Genomic DNA, 17,566 nt, shown 5'->3' on the forward strand with positions numbered 1-17,566 from the left:
TCAGCTGTCCTGACAATGTAATGTAATGCGATGTCGCACAAACACACACAGTGATGCTGCCCCCCCTGCTGTTTGTGTGTGTGTGTGTGTGTGTGTTTGTGTGTGTGTGAGGGAGGTACAGTATACAGTTAGGTCCATAAGTATTTGGACATTGACACAATTTTCATCATTTTGGCTCTGTATACCACCACAATGGATTTGAAATGAAACAATTAAGATGTGCTTTAAGTGCAGACTTTCAGCTTTAATTTCAGGGTATTTACATCCAAATCAGGTGAACGGTGTAGGAATTACAATACATTTTATATGTGGCCCCCCCCTTTTTAAGGGACCAAAAGTAATTGGACAATTGGCTGCTCAGCTGTTCCATGGCCAGGTGTATGTTACATTTAGTCATTTAGCGGACGCTCTTATCCAGAGCGACTTACAGTAAGTACAGGGACATTCCCCCTGAGGCAAGTAGGGTGAAGTGCCTTGCCCAAGGACACAACGTCATTTGACACGGCTGGGAATCGAACCAGCGACCTTCTGATTACTAGCCTGATTCTTTAACCGCTCAGTCACCTGACTCCCATGTTATTCCCTCATAAAGGGAGTTCGTTATTTCATTGACAAGGAGCAGATAAAAGGTCTAGAGTTCATTTCAAGTATGGTATTTGTGTTTGGAATCTGTTGCTGTCAACTCTCAATATGAAGTCCAAAGAGCTGTCACCATCAGTGAAGCAAGCCATCGTTAGGCTGAAAAATCAAAACAAACCTATCAGAGAGATAGCAAAAACATTAGGTGTGGCCAAATCAACTGTTTGGTACATTCTTAAAAAGAAAGAACGCACTGGTGAGCTCAGCAACACCAAAAGACCCGGAAGACCACGGAAAACAACTGTTGTGGATGACAGAAGAATTCTTTCCCTGGTGAAGAAAAACCCCTTCACAACAGTTGGCTAGATCAAGAACACTCTCCAGGAGGTAGGCGTATCTGTGTCAAAGTCAACAATTAAGAGAAGACTTCACCAGAGTAAATACAGAGGGTTCACCACAAGATGTAAACCATTGGTGAGTCTCAAAAACAGGAAGACCAGATTAGAGTTTGCCAAAAAACATCTAAAAGAGCCTGTACAGTTCTGGAACAACATCCTATGGACAGATGAGACCAAGATCAACTTGTACCAGAATGATGGGAAGAGAAGAGTATGGAGAAGGGAAGGAACTGCTCATGATCCAAAGCATACCACCTCATCAGTGAAGCATGGTGGAGGTAGTGTTATGGCGTGGGCATGTATGGCTGCCAATGGAACTGGTTCCCTTGTATTTATCGATGATGTGACTGCTGACAAAAGCAGTAGGATGAATTCTGAAGTGTTTCGGGCAATATTATCTGCTCAGATTCAGCCAAATGCTTCAGAACTCATAGGACGGCGCTTCACAGTGCAGATGGACAATGACCCGAAGCATACTGCGAAAGCAACCAAAGAGTTTTTTAAGGCAAAGTGGCAAAAGTGGAATGTTCTGCAATGGCCAAGTCAATCACCTGACCTAAATCCAATTGAGCATGCATTTCACTTGCTAAAGACAAAACTGAAGGGAAAATGCCCCAAGAACAAGCAGGAACTGAAGACAGTTGCAGTAGAGGCCTGGCAGAGCATCACCAGGGACGAAACCCAGCGTCTGGTGATGTCTATGGGTTCCAGACTTCAGGCTGTCATTGACTGCAAAGAATTTGCAACCAAGTATTAAAAGTGGCAATTAGATTTATGATTATGTTAGTTTGTCCAATTATTTTTGGTCCCTTAAAAAGGGGGGGGGGGCACATATAAAATGTATTATAATTCCTACACCGTTCACCTGATTTGGATGTAAATACCCTGAAATTAAAGCTGAAAGTCTGCACTTGAAGCACATCTTGATTGTTTCATTTTAAATCCATTGTGGTGGTATACAGAGCCAAAATGCTGAAAATTGTGTCAATGTCCAAATACTTATGGACCTAACTGTAGGTGATGTGGTTAGTTTTTTTGCCACACCCTATCACTAGAAGTCAAGTCCATTCAGATTCAACTACAATGGGGATGGGGGCACACTCACACCAGTATACTCTGCAATTGTGCCTTCCTTCATGATTGTGTTGTTCCCCCTCACCATGGAAACAATTTTAGAGTCAAATATCACACAAAAACACAACCTGACTGACTACAGTACCTGACACACACATACACACACACACTACCTGACTCACATTTCAGAGAAGACCCAAGCCTTCATGCATCGTCCAGTGTCTGCACACAAAAACACAAAACAAAAAACTAAACAAATACTGTGCAATGTGCCTGACTTCAATCACAAAGCCTTATGATGCTGTCATCTGTACTATGTTCCAGACACAGAGATAATAGCTGTAGTCATCATTGTGGTTCCAGTCCTATGAGGCCAATATAGCAGTGTGGAAGGATAGCTAGCCAGGCAGGGGGATGAAAGCATACCTGTGTTGGAGGAAATCACTGAAATAGCCATGGGCCTAAGGAGGTGGCACCTGATCTCTGTGTGTATGTATGTGTGTGTGTGTGTGTGTATGATGGTGTCTGTTCTGGTGGGCTGCCCTGACACGCCCCTCTTCCTTTTCAATTCTTCCCTGCAGCGTCAACCCAAGTTGCTGCCCCCTTGTGCACACACACACACACACACACACATATACACGTACGTAAAAGACATGCAAGCACATGAATATCTTAAATGACTCCCAGAGATTACTGGTGTGTTTGCAAACCACTTAGCAGAGGTTCGGAGAAAGGCCATAGAAGACAGAAAGAAAGGACTGAAAGAAAGAACAGCAGACAAACATGACAAAATTAAAACAGAAAGGGGCAGAGCAGACTGTGTACGTTGAGGGATGAACATGGCTGGTTTAGATGTAATAGAGAAAGACAGAGAGAGAGAGACTGTGTGTATGAGTTTTGCGTGCACAGTGAGTGTGTTCTCCCTCGACCTGTGGACAGAACCTTTAGCTCATCAGTCAACATCTGTCCAAGGCAGCAGAGAGATCTGAGGGGACTGGTGTGTGTGTGTGTGATGATTACAGGTCTGGTGTCACAGCAAGGACAGTGGGGCTATTCAGATGAACATGGTGATACTGCGATGGCAGAGATATCATGTCTTAGCTCTCATGTTTTCTCCCCAAAAAACACGTAGCTAAAGTCTTGCAGTATAAGATGTAGGTTGTATTCAAGTTTTTGGGGCCTTTATTTATAGAGATGTTGGAGAGCGAGACAGGAAAACAGTGAGAGAAAGAGGGGAAGACATGCAGGGAATGGCCCCAGTCGGAATAAAACTTGGTTTCTTATATCAAGGCCTCAGTCCTCATGGTGTGCTGCATTACCAGGTGAGCCACCCCAGGTTGTGTGAAACTTGAAAAGCATTATGGGCCCTATTTTAACGATCTGAAACGCTAGTATCAAAACGAAAAGCGCAAGTAACTTTCTGGGCGGGACTCCGGTGTGGTTGCTATTTTGCCGGCGGGATAAATGACTTTGCGCCTGGCACAAATCTTAAATGGGTTGGTCCGAAGTAGCTACTTTACTAATGGGTGTGGTTTGGGCATAACGTGCAATAAACCAATCAGAGCGTCATCTCACATTCCCTTTAAGAGCAGCGCTTGTTCCATGGGGGATTGCTATTATAACGGCGGATTTGCCAGAAGCGCGCCAGGAGCGGTTCACAGCCGAGGAGACCGACGTTCTAGTCAGGGCCGTAACAGATAGAGAAGTGACATTGTATGGGAAAGGCAGAGCAGTTTTCTCATTGCACTAAATTGCCCGCTCATGCTGCTCATTGGTGGCCAAGCCGTGAAGCGGCGAAGCCACCTTAAGTGTTTCTACGTATTCTTATTATTAGGGGCCACCTATTGTTTTTGTTAGTTTTATTATTATTATTATTATGCATAGCGATTGGTGCAAAGTTTTGAAATTTGGCACACTGATTTGGAACGGTCTCCTGATTATTGTCACCAAGTTTCATGTAGATCCCTGAAGCACTATAGTGCCACCAAGGCGTCAAAGTTGGAGGTGTGTTTACGCCCATAACTTTCAAACCATGAGACCGTTTTTTTTAAGTGAGGTTTCATCGGATTCCTTAGACGCAGACGATTCGACTGAACCCTATGGCGTCATTGTCGTCCCGAAGGTTTTTCCGTCATTTGTATTTTAAGAAATGCCAACTTTTTCAAACTCCTCCTAGGCCATTGCTCCGATTTTCATAAACATTGTAAGAGATCATCTTCAGACCATGCCGACAAAAGTTAGCAAATGGTAGAGATAAGTCAAACCGTTCATGAGTTACACGCAAACGATTTTGACAAAGAGCACGCCATAGCGGAAGTGAGGCCTTGTCTCTGCGACGGTTTACCGTATGGAGACGAAACTTTGGAAATGTCATCGTGAGCATGTCATCTAATCATCTTCCTACCACAATCACCTTGATATGTCAAAATATGACTGAATTACAGCTGTTTATACTTGGGTCAAATCTGACAAAGCTCGTCATGGGAGAAACGGCTTCCTTTTTTTAATAAAGTAACCGAACACAGCATTTCCCAGCAGTGAGAATAGCTCTCTGGGATAAGATGGGCTCTTTGAAACGTAAGGTCCTAGGATTGAATACAGCCACAGTCTTCAAGTATATCGTGACACCGCAGCTATATTTCAAATTCTTATTCTTACATTTACATTTTTTTTACATTTTAGTAATTTAGCAGACGCTCTTATCCAGAGCGACTTACAGTAAGTACAGGGACATTCCCCCCTAAGCAAGTAGGGTGAAGTGCCTTGCCCAAGGACACAACGTAATTTTGCACGGCCGGGAATCGAACTGGCAACCATCAGATTACTAGCCCGACTCCCTCACCGCTCAGCCACCTGACTCCCCTTATCTTTATATATATTTTATTTTTTCAATTGTTATATTTGTAACTTGTTAAGTTCTTAGAATTTTAACTATTGTACTTTTTTACTTGATTTAAGACCCGTATATGTTTATTGTTTGCACCTTCCTGCCACAGTAAATTCCGTGTTTTTGTAACATAGGCAATGGCGAATAAACCGCATTCTGATTCTGATGGAGATGGGAGAAGAAACCCACCCAAATTAGCTTCGGTTAAACAGGCTTGGGAGGAAATTGCCACAATTGTTACAAATCAAGTTCACATACATTGAGATTTCTCATGAAAATCTTTTTATAATCATTGAAGAAATGTAACACGCCATAAATCAAAACAATGTAAAGTAGCTTCGCAGAAAGAAGACCCTGGCCTCGCCAGCAGTGCGCACGGACCAAGCTTGCGCCCTTAAAATATCATCTAAATAACGCGCCATTGACTTTAGACTACGTTTTTCCTGGTCAGTGGCGGAATTGTTTTTCTGAAACTGCAAAATCGCACCAGGGAACGTTTGCACTAGAACATGCCTCCTTTTTTCGCTGAACCGCCCCCGGGAGTGCAAAGTCATTCCCTAATTTACCGACGTGCGTCTGTGGAGGGAAAAGTTCGCTTTACGTCGAGTGCAAACTAGGAATGATACTTGCGTCGTTGACAAAGTCAATTGCGCTGGGTGCCAGATAGGGCCCAAAGACACAAACACATAACATACACACACACACCAGAGATGCCTATAAAAAGAATATAAACCTCAAACTCTGAATGTGGAAGTTTCAGCCATTGTATCACCCACTAATGTTATTTTTTTAAAATTTTATTCTGGCGTTTATTTGCGCCGAAAATACCTCCCTTCACCACAAAGGCCCCTGACGCAATCCACATGTGGTGCTCATCAATCATAATTATAATCTTTTAAGAAAGCCACAGCTGTTATTTGATTTTAAAAACAAGGCCTGCGTAACCCTGCTCTCCAACAATATGTCAGGTTTTCAGTGGAGGCCTTGGGACAGCAGATCCAGGAATGTCTCTCTCTCTCTCTCTCTCTCTCTCTTTATCTATCTCTGCCTCCCTCTCTCGTTTCTCTGCCTTCCTCCCTCTCCATTTTCGCTCCTTTTCTGTTTCTATCGACCTCTCTGTTTCTCTGCCTGCCCTTCTGTATATCTCCCTCTCTTTTTCTCCTTTTCTCTGTCTTGGTACACACATCCGATCTGTGCTTCAACGTTTCCCCTCCATGACTCACTCCTCCTGCCGTTTTTATTTTTAAACACTTTCTCCACGTGTTTATTCTGTCTGAACGCAGCCTTGGCGCAGACGACCTGACCGAAAGCCTGTTTCTGACACTTCAGTCAGAAACCCAGACCAGGAGGACTTAAACATTGACAGGCTATTCACACGTTCTCCACATCTCTCAAGAGTGTGTGTGAGAGGGCTGTGTCAGACCCTGTGAGAGAGTGTGTGAGTGGGGTGTGTTTGAGATCAACTTGTGTGTGTGTGTTAGGGCTACATGTGCAAAGTCACCCAATCAGCTGGTGTTCCTGTGTACACACCTTTCATCCCAATTAGCACGTCAACCAATTGGCATCATCAGTACACCCGAGTCCACTCTCATCCGTTTGAGACTTAAGCATAAACATATGCCTGCAAATCAAAACTGACATCATGCAGGGCTAGCTTATCAAGCCTGTTCATGGGAACCTCCCCAAACATCCAGCCAGCCAGCGTCTACAACAGCAAACCGGGCAAGTTCTGTAGGTGTCTGGGGTCACCCTATTCCCCTCAGAGGGCCTGACAAACCAACAAACATCACTGTGTCAAAACTCCCAGCAGGGAAGGGTTCCTGAGAGCTGCGTTTACGTTTGCTATCCCGGTGGTCCAGCTTTCTGAGCTACGGCTCGTCAGACACAAACACACAGGGGATCGCGTTCGCTCACAGGCTCACACGTCACAGCACGGAAAACACGGGGAACACAAACGCCAATGTGTTACATCACACAATACTCAAGTTTAGGAAAACAGCAACACACAAGCAGCTACAAACACACACGCACGCACATACACTGGTGATTCAGAATACAACCCACACTTTGTGAGGATGTGTGGAGCTAATCCCCAAGAAGAGCAACAATAAGAGAGGGGTGAGGTAACATGCTCTTTCTCCTCGCTGTGTCTGTGAGAGATGACCTGACATGACTGAGACCATGAGGTCAGATCATGTGTTTTCAAACAGGCATTACTATCACCAGTGTTGTGTATGTGTGTATGTGTTTATGTATGTGTGTCTCTGTGTGTGTGCAAGCTTTACCTCAACCTCTTCAACCAAAAAGCAGCTGAATCAACAACCCTCTCACGTCAGTGTGTGTGTCTTTATTGCAGCTCTCTATTAAAGAGAGAGGGGTTGTGAAAGAGACAGAGAGGTTGTGGAAAAGAGAGGTTGCAAGAGAGCGGTTGAGTAAAAGAGAGAGAGATTGAGGGTTTGATCAGAGGAGAAGGTAGGGAAACATCTGGAAAAGAAAAAGGAGCAGGGACCAAGGAGGTTACTGCAGCTGCCCAACAATGATTCATTGGTTAATGTTCTCCCTGCTTCCATCCCTCTCTCCCTTCTCTACTGACCCTTCTTACCTATCCTCCTCCCTCATTCTCTTCTCTCTCTCTATCTCTCTCTCACACACAAACTTGGTTGTCTTTTCATTCATGAAAATGTAAAAGAAACCTGTCACTCTCTACTCTCTCACATAATTGCTTGTTATGTAATCAAAGTACATGCACTTAAAGCTTTCTCTCTCTCTCCCTCTCTTTCAGTGACCTGAGCATGAACAACATCAGTGAAATTCAGCCCAGAGCCTTCCACAGACTGCACCTGCTAACCGAACTGTGAGTCGCAACACTCGCTCACACAAAATTACCATAATTTATATGTGACAAGAAGTTGTGTGAGACACAAGCAGCAATATTGCTAGCCAGAGAAAATGCAGAGGAAGAGGAGGATAGGAAGGATAGGTGATCTCATAATTCTTGTCAAGTAAGGTTTAACACGTTCAATTTTTCATTTCTCTTAACCCTGTCTTAACTGGACTACCGTATACACCACCGGTGAAAGGTTTTAGAACACCTCCATTTTTCCAGTTTGAATGTGCCAACGTGTTATAAAACTAAAGCATTTTAGTCAAGACACTCACATATTGATTAGCCATTTATTGCAATGGAAATACATTTATCTTTGACGGAGTCATTCTATCCAAGGGTCAGGCTCTCAGGAGGAGCAATTTACTGAGGGATGGTTGGTAATGCAGATTATGGCTACTTTTTGTAACAGTAAAATATATTTTACAGATAAATATTCAGTGAAGTCACTGTCAGAGTTTGCATTGCATTGTTCTGTAGCTGATGCAGATAGACAGTATAGAGGAGCTGGGGATGGTGGAAGGTGGCTGCAATTGCGATATAGCAACACATAGCAACACATGATGTGTGAGCATGCGTCCATGTCTGTGAATGCATACAGTATTTATGTCCACTAAAGGGGAAGGCCCAGACCTTCAATTAGAAGCATGCAGTGATTGCGAAACTGACGTCAACAGATGACATGACATGCTGCACCAGTGCCATGCCTAAATAGCTTTGCCAATTTAACAAATAAACAATTGGAGCTGAAAAGAAATGAAATCGTTTTTTCCCCACTCATTTACTGTAAGTAGCTTTTTGCAGATGTTACAGCCAAACACACTTATGCATGGCAAGGTGTATAGAAAACCATCTGAAACTTTATCTGCATTTTAAATGAAGGAAAGTCCTACACTTCTACGGGTTGTAATGGTCTCACCATATTTCTTCTAGAGTACAGTACAATACTGTCCCAAAACATTTAGTTTGGTCTGTCAGTAATCAACAAAAGTTGCAACACCTGTAGGAATTGTAAAACTTTTAAGGCTTAATTGACTTCCATTGCTGGAGAAACAGCAGAACGATGTGAATCCATTACTTGATCCCTGAAAATGCCTTTTTGTATAACTTAAATTGTCAGTTTTTGGTAACTGAAAATTTTACTTTTTATTTCATTTTTACTACTGGTATTTTACTGCTTGACATTGAATTTCAGGTTATTCACAGACCTTTCTCAAAAAAAAATGTGTACAACCTATGTGAACACATTCTTAGTGTATATACTGTATAATCACACAACCACTTGCAAGAATGCAACACATACACACACAACGCAAAGAGACTTCTTAAACAATAAAGTTATGTGAAAATATAGCTGCAAGCAGCGATCCGGGTTCCTCCGCAAAATATTATAAAAATGTACAATGTAGGTCAAGAGTTGGACAACAAGAGAGCAAAACGACTTCATGTTTGGCCAACAACAATAGGCTGAATGGGTATTTGAACTCATGAGCATAAGGTTACAAGTCAGTCTCTCTATCCTCTCTGCTACACAACAACTGTTGAGATTTTATGTGGACATATACATAAATACACCCCTTTCAGCCATTTTGTATTGCATTTCTTATTCTATTTCACCCTATATAAACACACATCTGCCCACACAACTTCCATCCATGCTGTTTCCCTCTCTCCCAGCGCAGGTCATGCCAAGGCAGAAATGCTGCAGCGGCCGCATGAGGTTTAGATGTAGTCCAAAAACATGCCTCCCACAATTGACACATTTTAACCACAGTACTCTTTTCAAACTTTCCCCAAGATGGCTGAAAAGCCACAGATATTGTAACTCTTCTTGAGTTGATCTCTTTCCAGAGTCTCAGTCAATTCATAATTAACAATAGTCATGTGGACAACTGGGCTAGGGCAGAGCTCATGTTCAGCTCCTTGCGAGAATAGCCTATGGCAGTATAGCAGCCGACTCTCTGGTCCCATTAAAATACACAACATGCACAATCAGGGTGACCAACAAGATTATATTAACTGATAAACAATAACATTACAAACATCTAACTGAACAAACACAACAACTGAAATCCCTCGCACAACTGTTGTAACCACACTATTTTCCACAAGTCTTTGCCTATTTGACATACCGCACTGCATGCTGGGTACCCAAGGGGCACTGATGCTGACTATCTGTGCTCCGACTGTGTGATTTGAGTATTAGCTTTGGTCAGCTTTGGGACAAAGGTTAAGAAACGAGGTGAAATAGGGCATGGTATATCAGAATGATGTCATCCTGTTTAACTAAACAAATAATCAAAATTATGACAGACCAAAAGACTGTGGCTGGATTTGAACCTGTGACCTTGCTCCTTGCAGTGCACCGTCTTAGCCTACTGAGCTATTCTCAGTGCTGAGAACCATTGTCGTCAGTTAATGTATAGAAAAGTAAGCTATTTGTCCTGTGGCAAGCGTTATAAGATTTGGCTGAAGAGAGAAGCTGTCCAGCTAGAGAGGGGTAGTCAAGCAAGTCAAGCGTTTATAACTGCTTTATATGCACTGGCTGAAGATTGTGAGTATGGGGCACTGCACGAAGAACTGTTGAGAGACAGTTCGTGGTAGGCATTAGAGACAATGTGCTTTCACAGAAAATGCAGATGGAGAGCAGACTGGATCTGGCTAAAAACATTAATATGGTCAGACAAGCAGAGGACATTAAACGGCAACAATCAGATCTCAGAGGAGATGCTACACATGCTATTAAAACTGCAGTGGATGCCGTGCACACTAGGACAGGGAAACAGCAAGCCTGGAAAGATAAAAGACAGCCAGCCAAACAGTACAAAGAGAAGCATGAAGCACAATCAGGAGCAGAGGCTAGGTCATGCTCTAACTGTGGTAAGTCACACGCTAAATTCCAGTGCCCGGCAAAGACTGCAGACTGCTACAATTGTGGTAAGAGAGGGCATTATGGCAAAGTGTGCAAGTCTGCCAAAAGTGTGAGTGCTGTCACGGAAGATGACGACATATTCCTGGGAACTGTTGATGCAAGACAACAGGCATGGACAGTAGACTTACAAGTAAGGCATACTATACGTTGGACTATTGCAACTGTTGGACTATTGCAACTCTCTGCTCGCTGGTCTCCCAGCATGTGCAACCCGCCCTCTTCAGAGGATTCAGAACGCGGCGGCCCGCCTGGTCTACAATCTACCCAGACGCTCCCATGTTACCCCGCTCCTCATCTCTCTCCACTGGCTACCTATCATGGCCCGTATCAGATTCAAGACCCTGGTATTGACCTTCCGAGCAGTGAACGGGACTGCACCCGTCTACATCAAGTCTCTCCTGCAGCCTTACACCCCCACCCGCCACCTACGGTCTTCTTCAGACAACCGCCTGGTGGTCCCACCGCTCAAGACCGCCCGGTCCCAACACAAGCTCTTCTCCTGTCTGGCCCCCCAGTGGTGGAATCAACTCCCCACCTCCATCAGAGACACTGACTGTCTCTCCACCTTCAAGAAAAGGCTCAAGACGCACTTGTTCCGGGAGTACAACGGTACTTAGGAACGGTTCGCTTGACCCGATGTTAGTTTCCTCAAGGATCACAATGACTCTTGCTTAGAGACTTGTTGCTCTTGTGGTTAGTGGTAACTGATTAAAATTTTTGGTTCTCGCTGTGATATATTGTTTTATTACTGTTGCTTGCTTTTTCCCACAGGTACACTTGCACTTATAGCTGTTCATGTTGTTTGGTTGTGACTTGTTTAACTACATGCTCTTATGGTTCTTCCCTTTGGCACTTACTTTGGTTGTTCACAATGTGTGCTTCATGTTTTGGCTACTCGCGATGTTTTTTGGCTATCTTGTTGTTATGATCAGTGACCTATGCACTTTGTAAAGCTCTCTCTTGGAAGTCGCTTTGGATAAAAGCGTCTGCTAAATGAATAAATGTAAAAAATGTAAATGTAATACTATTGTGAGGTTCAAGATTGATACAGGGGCCGACGTTACTGTCATACCAGAGCAGGTGTACAGACAGATATGCAGAGGCACCGCATACAACCTCACCCCAGGTAAAAAAGCACTGTTTGGGCCAGGCCGTGTACCTCTCTCTGTAGTGGGGGTAGCCAGAGAGGTACCGAAGAGTGGTGATAAACGCACCACAGAGGACATGTAGTGAAGCACCTGAACACAGCTCTGCTGAGTAGACCTGCCTCAGTTAGCCTCAGACTGGTAGCCAGAGTAGATAGCATCGACTTGGACTCTGTAAAACAACAATACCCAAAGCTGTGCTGTGGGTTAGGTTTAGTACAGCAGCAGTACACAATTAAACTCAGGCTAGATGCCAAGCCTGTGTCTCTGAAAGTGCCTCACCGTGTCCCACTGCCCTTGATGGGAAAAGTGAAGCAGGAACTCCAGTGCATGGAGCAGCTAGGAGTCATCAGCCGGATCGAGCGGCCGACAGAGTGGTGCTCTGGCATGGTGGTCGCACCAAAGAAATCTAAGGATGAAATCCGGATCTGTGTAGACCTCTCGCCCCTCAACAAAGCCGTGTGCAGGGAAAAGTTTATCCTTCCGTCTGTGGACCAGACGCTAGGCATGTTGTCTGATGCAAAGATACACAAAACTGGATGCCAACATGGGGTTTTGGCAGATCCCATTATCAGAAGACTGTGCCCATTACACCACTTTTATCACCCCATTCAGGCACTACTTCTTCAACCGCTTACCATTTGGTATTGCCTCGGCTCCAGACAATTTTCAAAACCGGATGGTGACAGAAGTGACAAAAGGATTAGTAGGAGTCGTCTGCCACATGGACGACGTCCTTTTATGGGGTTCAACAAAGGCAGAACACGACACACGGGTTCATGCGGTTCTGCAGAGGGCACAGGTGGCTGGCATCACACTGAACACAGCTAAGTGTGAGTTCAGCAAAACCAAGGTGGCATTCCTTGGACACATCGTCTCGGCAGACGGGATAAGCCCAGATCTAGAGAAGACACGTGCTGTACGAGACATGGATCCGCCGCTTAATGTCAGTGAGCTCAGGAGCTTTCTGGGCATGGTAAATCAACTAGGCAAGTTTGTGCCCAACCTAGCTGAAAAGGATAAAGCTCTCAGAGACCTGCTGTCCAAAAAGAACATGTTGTATTGGGGCCCTGATCATCAGAGGACATTCACCAGCCTCAAACAAGAGTTAGCGTCCACTCCGGTCCTGCAGTTGTATGACCCAAACAAAGACCTTAAAATCTCAGCCGATGCCTCGTCGTGTGGGCTTGGCAGTGTGCTCCTGCAGAACTGCCAGGGGACCTGGGCACCGGTGGCATATGCATCCAGGGCGCTCACAAGCACGGAAAAACAGTCCTCCCTGACCTTTTTGGAGTAGAATTGAGTGAAATACAAAACATTGTTTACACACTGCCAGTGGGCGAGCCGAGTCTGACTCTGAGGCTAACGTCAAAACAATGTACAGTATCCCCGGGACGCAGTCTCACTCCACTTGAAAGTTTTGCACAAATCACAAAAAAACCATCTGGCTAAAAGCACAATTCCCACATCTCTTGAAGGCTGCCCTGCTCGTCTTTTTTGGTGTACACCGAACTGTAAAATGGTGAATTTATGAACATGAAGCATGGCTGCTGCCTAAGCCTATGCGGTCTCCCTTGCGTCCGAACTCACTCCAATTACAAAGAGTTTCACGACCCAAATCACAATTCTGATCCTACAGGTGATTGGGGAATCGCTTGTTGTCCTAAAAGCTGCCCTCCTCTACCTTTTTGATGAATAATTCGCCGAGACGCTAAATGATTCACTAATTATAAACACAGAGGGAAAAAGGAAGCTACTTTTCGAGTTCGGTTTTCCATCACTTCAAACTCACGATCTAAAGGTCTGAAAGTGCTCAAACCTTCACCATAATTCAAGAGTAGTGTACTTTCACGAACCCAATCATTGATTCTGGCTTAAAATGTGTAAAAATAAGACTTACCGAACGTGGCTGCCTCCAACAAGGCTATCTGGCGATTCCAGTTGAAAACAACAATGGCCGCCGAAAAAGCTATTTATATTTGTACCGGCGAGCTGCGATTGGAAGCAAAATGAAACAGGAGCTAAAAACCGAGGGTGGGGGCTTGGTCAGCACACCATTTCCAGAAAGGATGTGTGTGCGTCTCGCCAAGCTCGCGCGTGTGTCAAGTAGGGTGATCACCTGTCCCGCTTTGCGCTGTATCGCACAGCATTTTCAATATGCCACGTGCGGGACAAGGGGTCAAAATGCTGTGCGACACAACAGGTCCTAGTGTCAAGGGGCAGGATGAGTCTGTGAGAATTTGGAGCGTGTGCGCTGTGGAGCAATTCAATTGAATTCAATCATATATTGACATACCAAGGTGAAATTGTTTATGGTTGGCCTACTTCAGAGTGATGTCATCTTAAACCCTCTTAGGTTTGAAAAACCATGAGTCAAAATTATATTTGATTTATTGACACAAAGATATTGAGGCAATGTGGACATTTACAAAAATACACCCCTTTCAGCCATTTTGTATTGCATTTCTTATTCCATGTCATCCTATATGAAAACATGTATTCTACACATCTGTAAACAAATTTCAAGTCGATTGGATCTATGGTTCATGAAGAGAAAGTTTTTGAAGGTTGTACCAAATTTGGACAGTACAAGAAAAGTCTGACAATATGGGTCCTTGAGGCTTTTTTGTTTCCCATGAGAAATAAGGCATGTCTACCAATTTACAGGCATTTTGGACTAATGGTGCGCTGGGGAAATCACGTAGACTTTGGGCGTGTTTTATAGCTCCTCCTATGGGCGTACATGGGCCACTAGCCGTCTGGGAGTAATGAGTGACCTGTTGTATCATTGGGCCAAATTGAAAAAAATCGGGTAGCTCTCAGCTGCTCGGGTCATTTGCAGTCCACTCTTGTTACCCTCCCTTGTTACCCTCCCACTCCAGGACTTTTTGAGCTATTGGGCTATTTAGCGGAGAAATATAAGAATAAGAATACTAACAAAAACAATAGGTTACAAATACCATGAGGTCAAGAAAAATGGCTATAGAGAAAATACATAAAGAATACAGATAGAGTTATGAGGATGTGCACATGCTGATCTAGAAATACATAGGTTTTTATTGGTATAATCCTTTTTACAAGCTACTTCACAAAATGCCCCAATAACCAACCCAAACCTTCAGAGAAGACATGAAAAAGTCTCAGAGAGAGATCTAATGGAATAACCAGGATTTATACCATTATGGTGACACGTTGAAGTGGTGTATGTCTGTGTGTGTATGTGTGTGTGAGAGAGTGAGAGAGAGCTGTTTGTTTTTACTAAATCCAGGATAAGAGGAACCAACTCAATGCCTGTCACAGTCTGAATACCCAGATATGCCCTGAGGGAGCTCTGTGAGTGTGTGTGTGTGTGTCTGTGTGGTGGTGAACTGACCTGCACCTGGAGCTTTCTCTGCTAATACATGTAGCTGCTGGCTGCGAGGCATTAGGGAAGAGAAGACTGCAGACAAGTACTGTACGCTTTAATAACAGTGGTTACATCGGTTACCATGACTCCAGACCTTTATGGCAGGGCAAGAGAGGGCCAACATAAATGAGTGTTAGGTATATCACACAGAATGTATACAGAAAAGGGTAATCTTCATTGAAGGCGCAACAGGCTGTAAAGAGAAGCTTGAAAAATTGAGCTGCAATGTAAAATAACAGCTGTATCCACGTCCATGCAGAGCATAGCATATCTACACATACCCATCGGTTAAGGATAGATCTATCCTCTTCTGGCATTTAATCTTATATTCTCTCATCTCTCATCTACTCCTGTCATTTGCTCTCCTCTCTTGTTACCCTCCCACCCCACCTCACTCAAAGCTCTCTGATGTCTGGCCACACAGTTTATGGTCAGGTTATGTTTCTTTGCAACTCATCCAGGGAGGATGTCCCTGCTGTAAAAAACCTATTTACGACCCGTGCTTCTGATTGCTCTTGGAGACATAAAGAGAGAGGGGAGAGAGAGGATGATGATGTTGTAAGATGAATAGAATGTTAACCTCAGATCTTCTTATGCATTCACTGTTAATTTGCGTGTATTTTTGTGTGTTTGTGTATGGGGTTATGGTAAACACCTTGTAAATATGCCAAATAATTGTCTCGACTTATAAAATCAAAGCCCTGTTATGTGCTCTTGTGCACACGCACGCACACACACACACACACACACACACACACACACACACACACACACACACCCTCCAGTGGTGGGCCTTCTAACAGGCTCCATGGGCAGAGTTGAAAGGCAAGGCGAGACATGTTGTCGCTGGCACAGATTCAATGTTCCCTTTTCTCCTCTTATGATTACCCCCTCCATACTGTGTACCAGGTATCAGTCTCACCAGGGTAAACATGCCTTTGGTGTAGCATGTCATTAATGTTTATAATGACATGTAAGTGTGCATCATCCATCCCTCCAGGTCTCGCTCAATCCCTCTCTCATCTGTCTAAATTCTCTCACTCTATCCCACCTCTCTTTTCTATCCCTACCCGTCTTCATTGATGGCAAGAAACCTTTTTTATGTCTTAATGCTTTGATAGGTGTGTCGTATCAACACATACTCATACAAAAAACAATCAACAGTAAAAATATTTCACAGCGAGTACAAGAATTTGAAACCGTTACAAATAACCAACAAGAGCAACAAGTCTCTCAATACGAGTCATTGTGATCCTGGAGTAACCTAACATCAGGTCCAGCTAAGCATTCCTAAGTGCCGTTTTACTCCCGGAACAAGTGCGTCTTGAGCCTTTTCTTGAAGGTGGGGAGACAGTCAGTGTCCCTGATGGTGGTGGGGAGTTGATTCCACCATTGGGGGGCCAGACAGGAGAAGCGCTTGTGTTGGGACCGGGCGCTCTTGAGCGGTGGGACCACCAGACGGTTGTCAGAAGAAGACTGTAGGTGGCGGGGGGGGGTGTAAGACTGGAGGAGAGACTTGATATAGTCGGGTGCATTCACCGCTCGGAAGGTCAGTACCAGAGTCTTGAATCTGATACGGGCCGTGATGGGGAAGCCAGTGGAGGGAGATGAGGAGCGGGGTAACATGGGAGCGTCTGGGTAGATTGAAGACCAGACGGGCCGCCGCGAAAAAAAAGGGGGGGGGGGGGGGGGGGTAAGGCTGGAGAAGAGACTTGATGTAGTCGGGTGCAGTCAGGGCCGGCGTTTGCTATAGAAGAGGGGGGCGCCAAATTCCGAAGTGCGTCCATTAATTAACCGTCCCACACCACAAGCAGAGGGCTCCGAGGCGGGGTGGGGGGGAGTTTCTCCGATTTGTGCTCCGGGGGGGGGGGGGGGCAGATCTGCATCAGATACGGGCCGTGATGGGAAGCCAGTGGAGGGAGATGAGGAGCGGGGTAACATGGGAGCGTCTGGGTAGATTGAAGACCACACGTCCCGCCACGTTCTGCATCCTCTGGAGAGGGCGGGTTGCGCATGCTGGGAGACCGGCGAGCAGCAAGTTGCAGTAGTCCAACTTTGAGAGGACAATTGCTTGGACTGGCAGCTGGGTGGAATGCTCAGACAGGTATCTCATGATCTTCCGGATGTTGTAGAGGGTGAATCTGCACGACCGGGAGACCACAGCAATGTGGGCTGCGAAGGAGAGCTTGTCACCCCGAGGTTCCTGGCAGAGGATGAAAGGGGTCACCGTCGCCGTGAATCCACATACAAGTGGATTCACT

At 44.8% G+C, this 17,566-nt stretch overlaps 1 protein-coding gene across 1 annotated transcript in view; it reads left to right on the forward strand.

The window, feature by feature from the left end:
• The window catches only part of LOC136945765 (leucine-rich repeat-containing G-protein coupled receptor 6), a 66,257-nt gene that overhangs the window by 13,107 nt on the left and 35,584 nt on the right, over positions 1 to 17,566 (forward strand). Inside the window, 1 exon segment of the mRNA XM_067239786.1 lies at positions 7,721 to 7,792. Within this exon segment, the coding sequence (XP_067095887.1) occupies positions 7,721 to 7,792 (72 nt within the window).

The sequence above is a fragment of the Osmerus mordax genome, chromosome 7 (assembly GCF_038355195.1).
Source record: "Osmerus mordax isolate fOsmMor3 chromosome 7, fOsmMor3.pri, whole genome shotgun sequence".
Taxonomy (NCBI): domain Eukaryota; kingdom Metazoa; phylum Chordata; class Actinopteri; order Osmeriformes; family Osmeridae; genus Osmerus; species Osmerus mordax.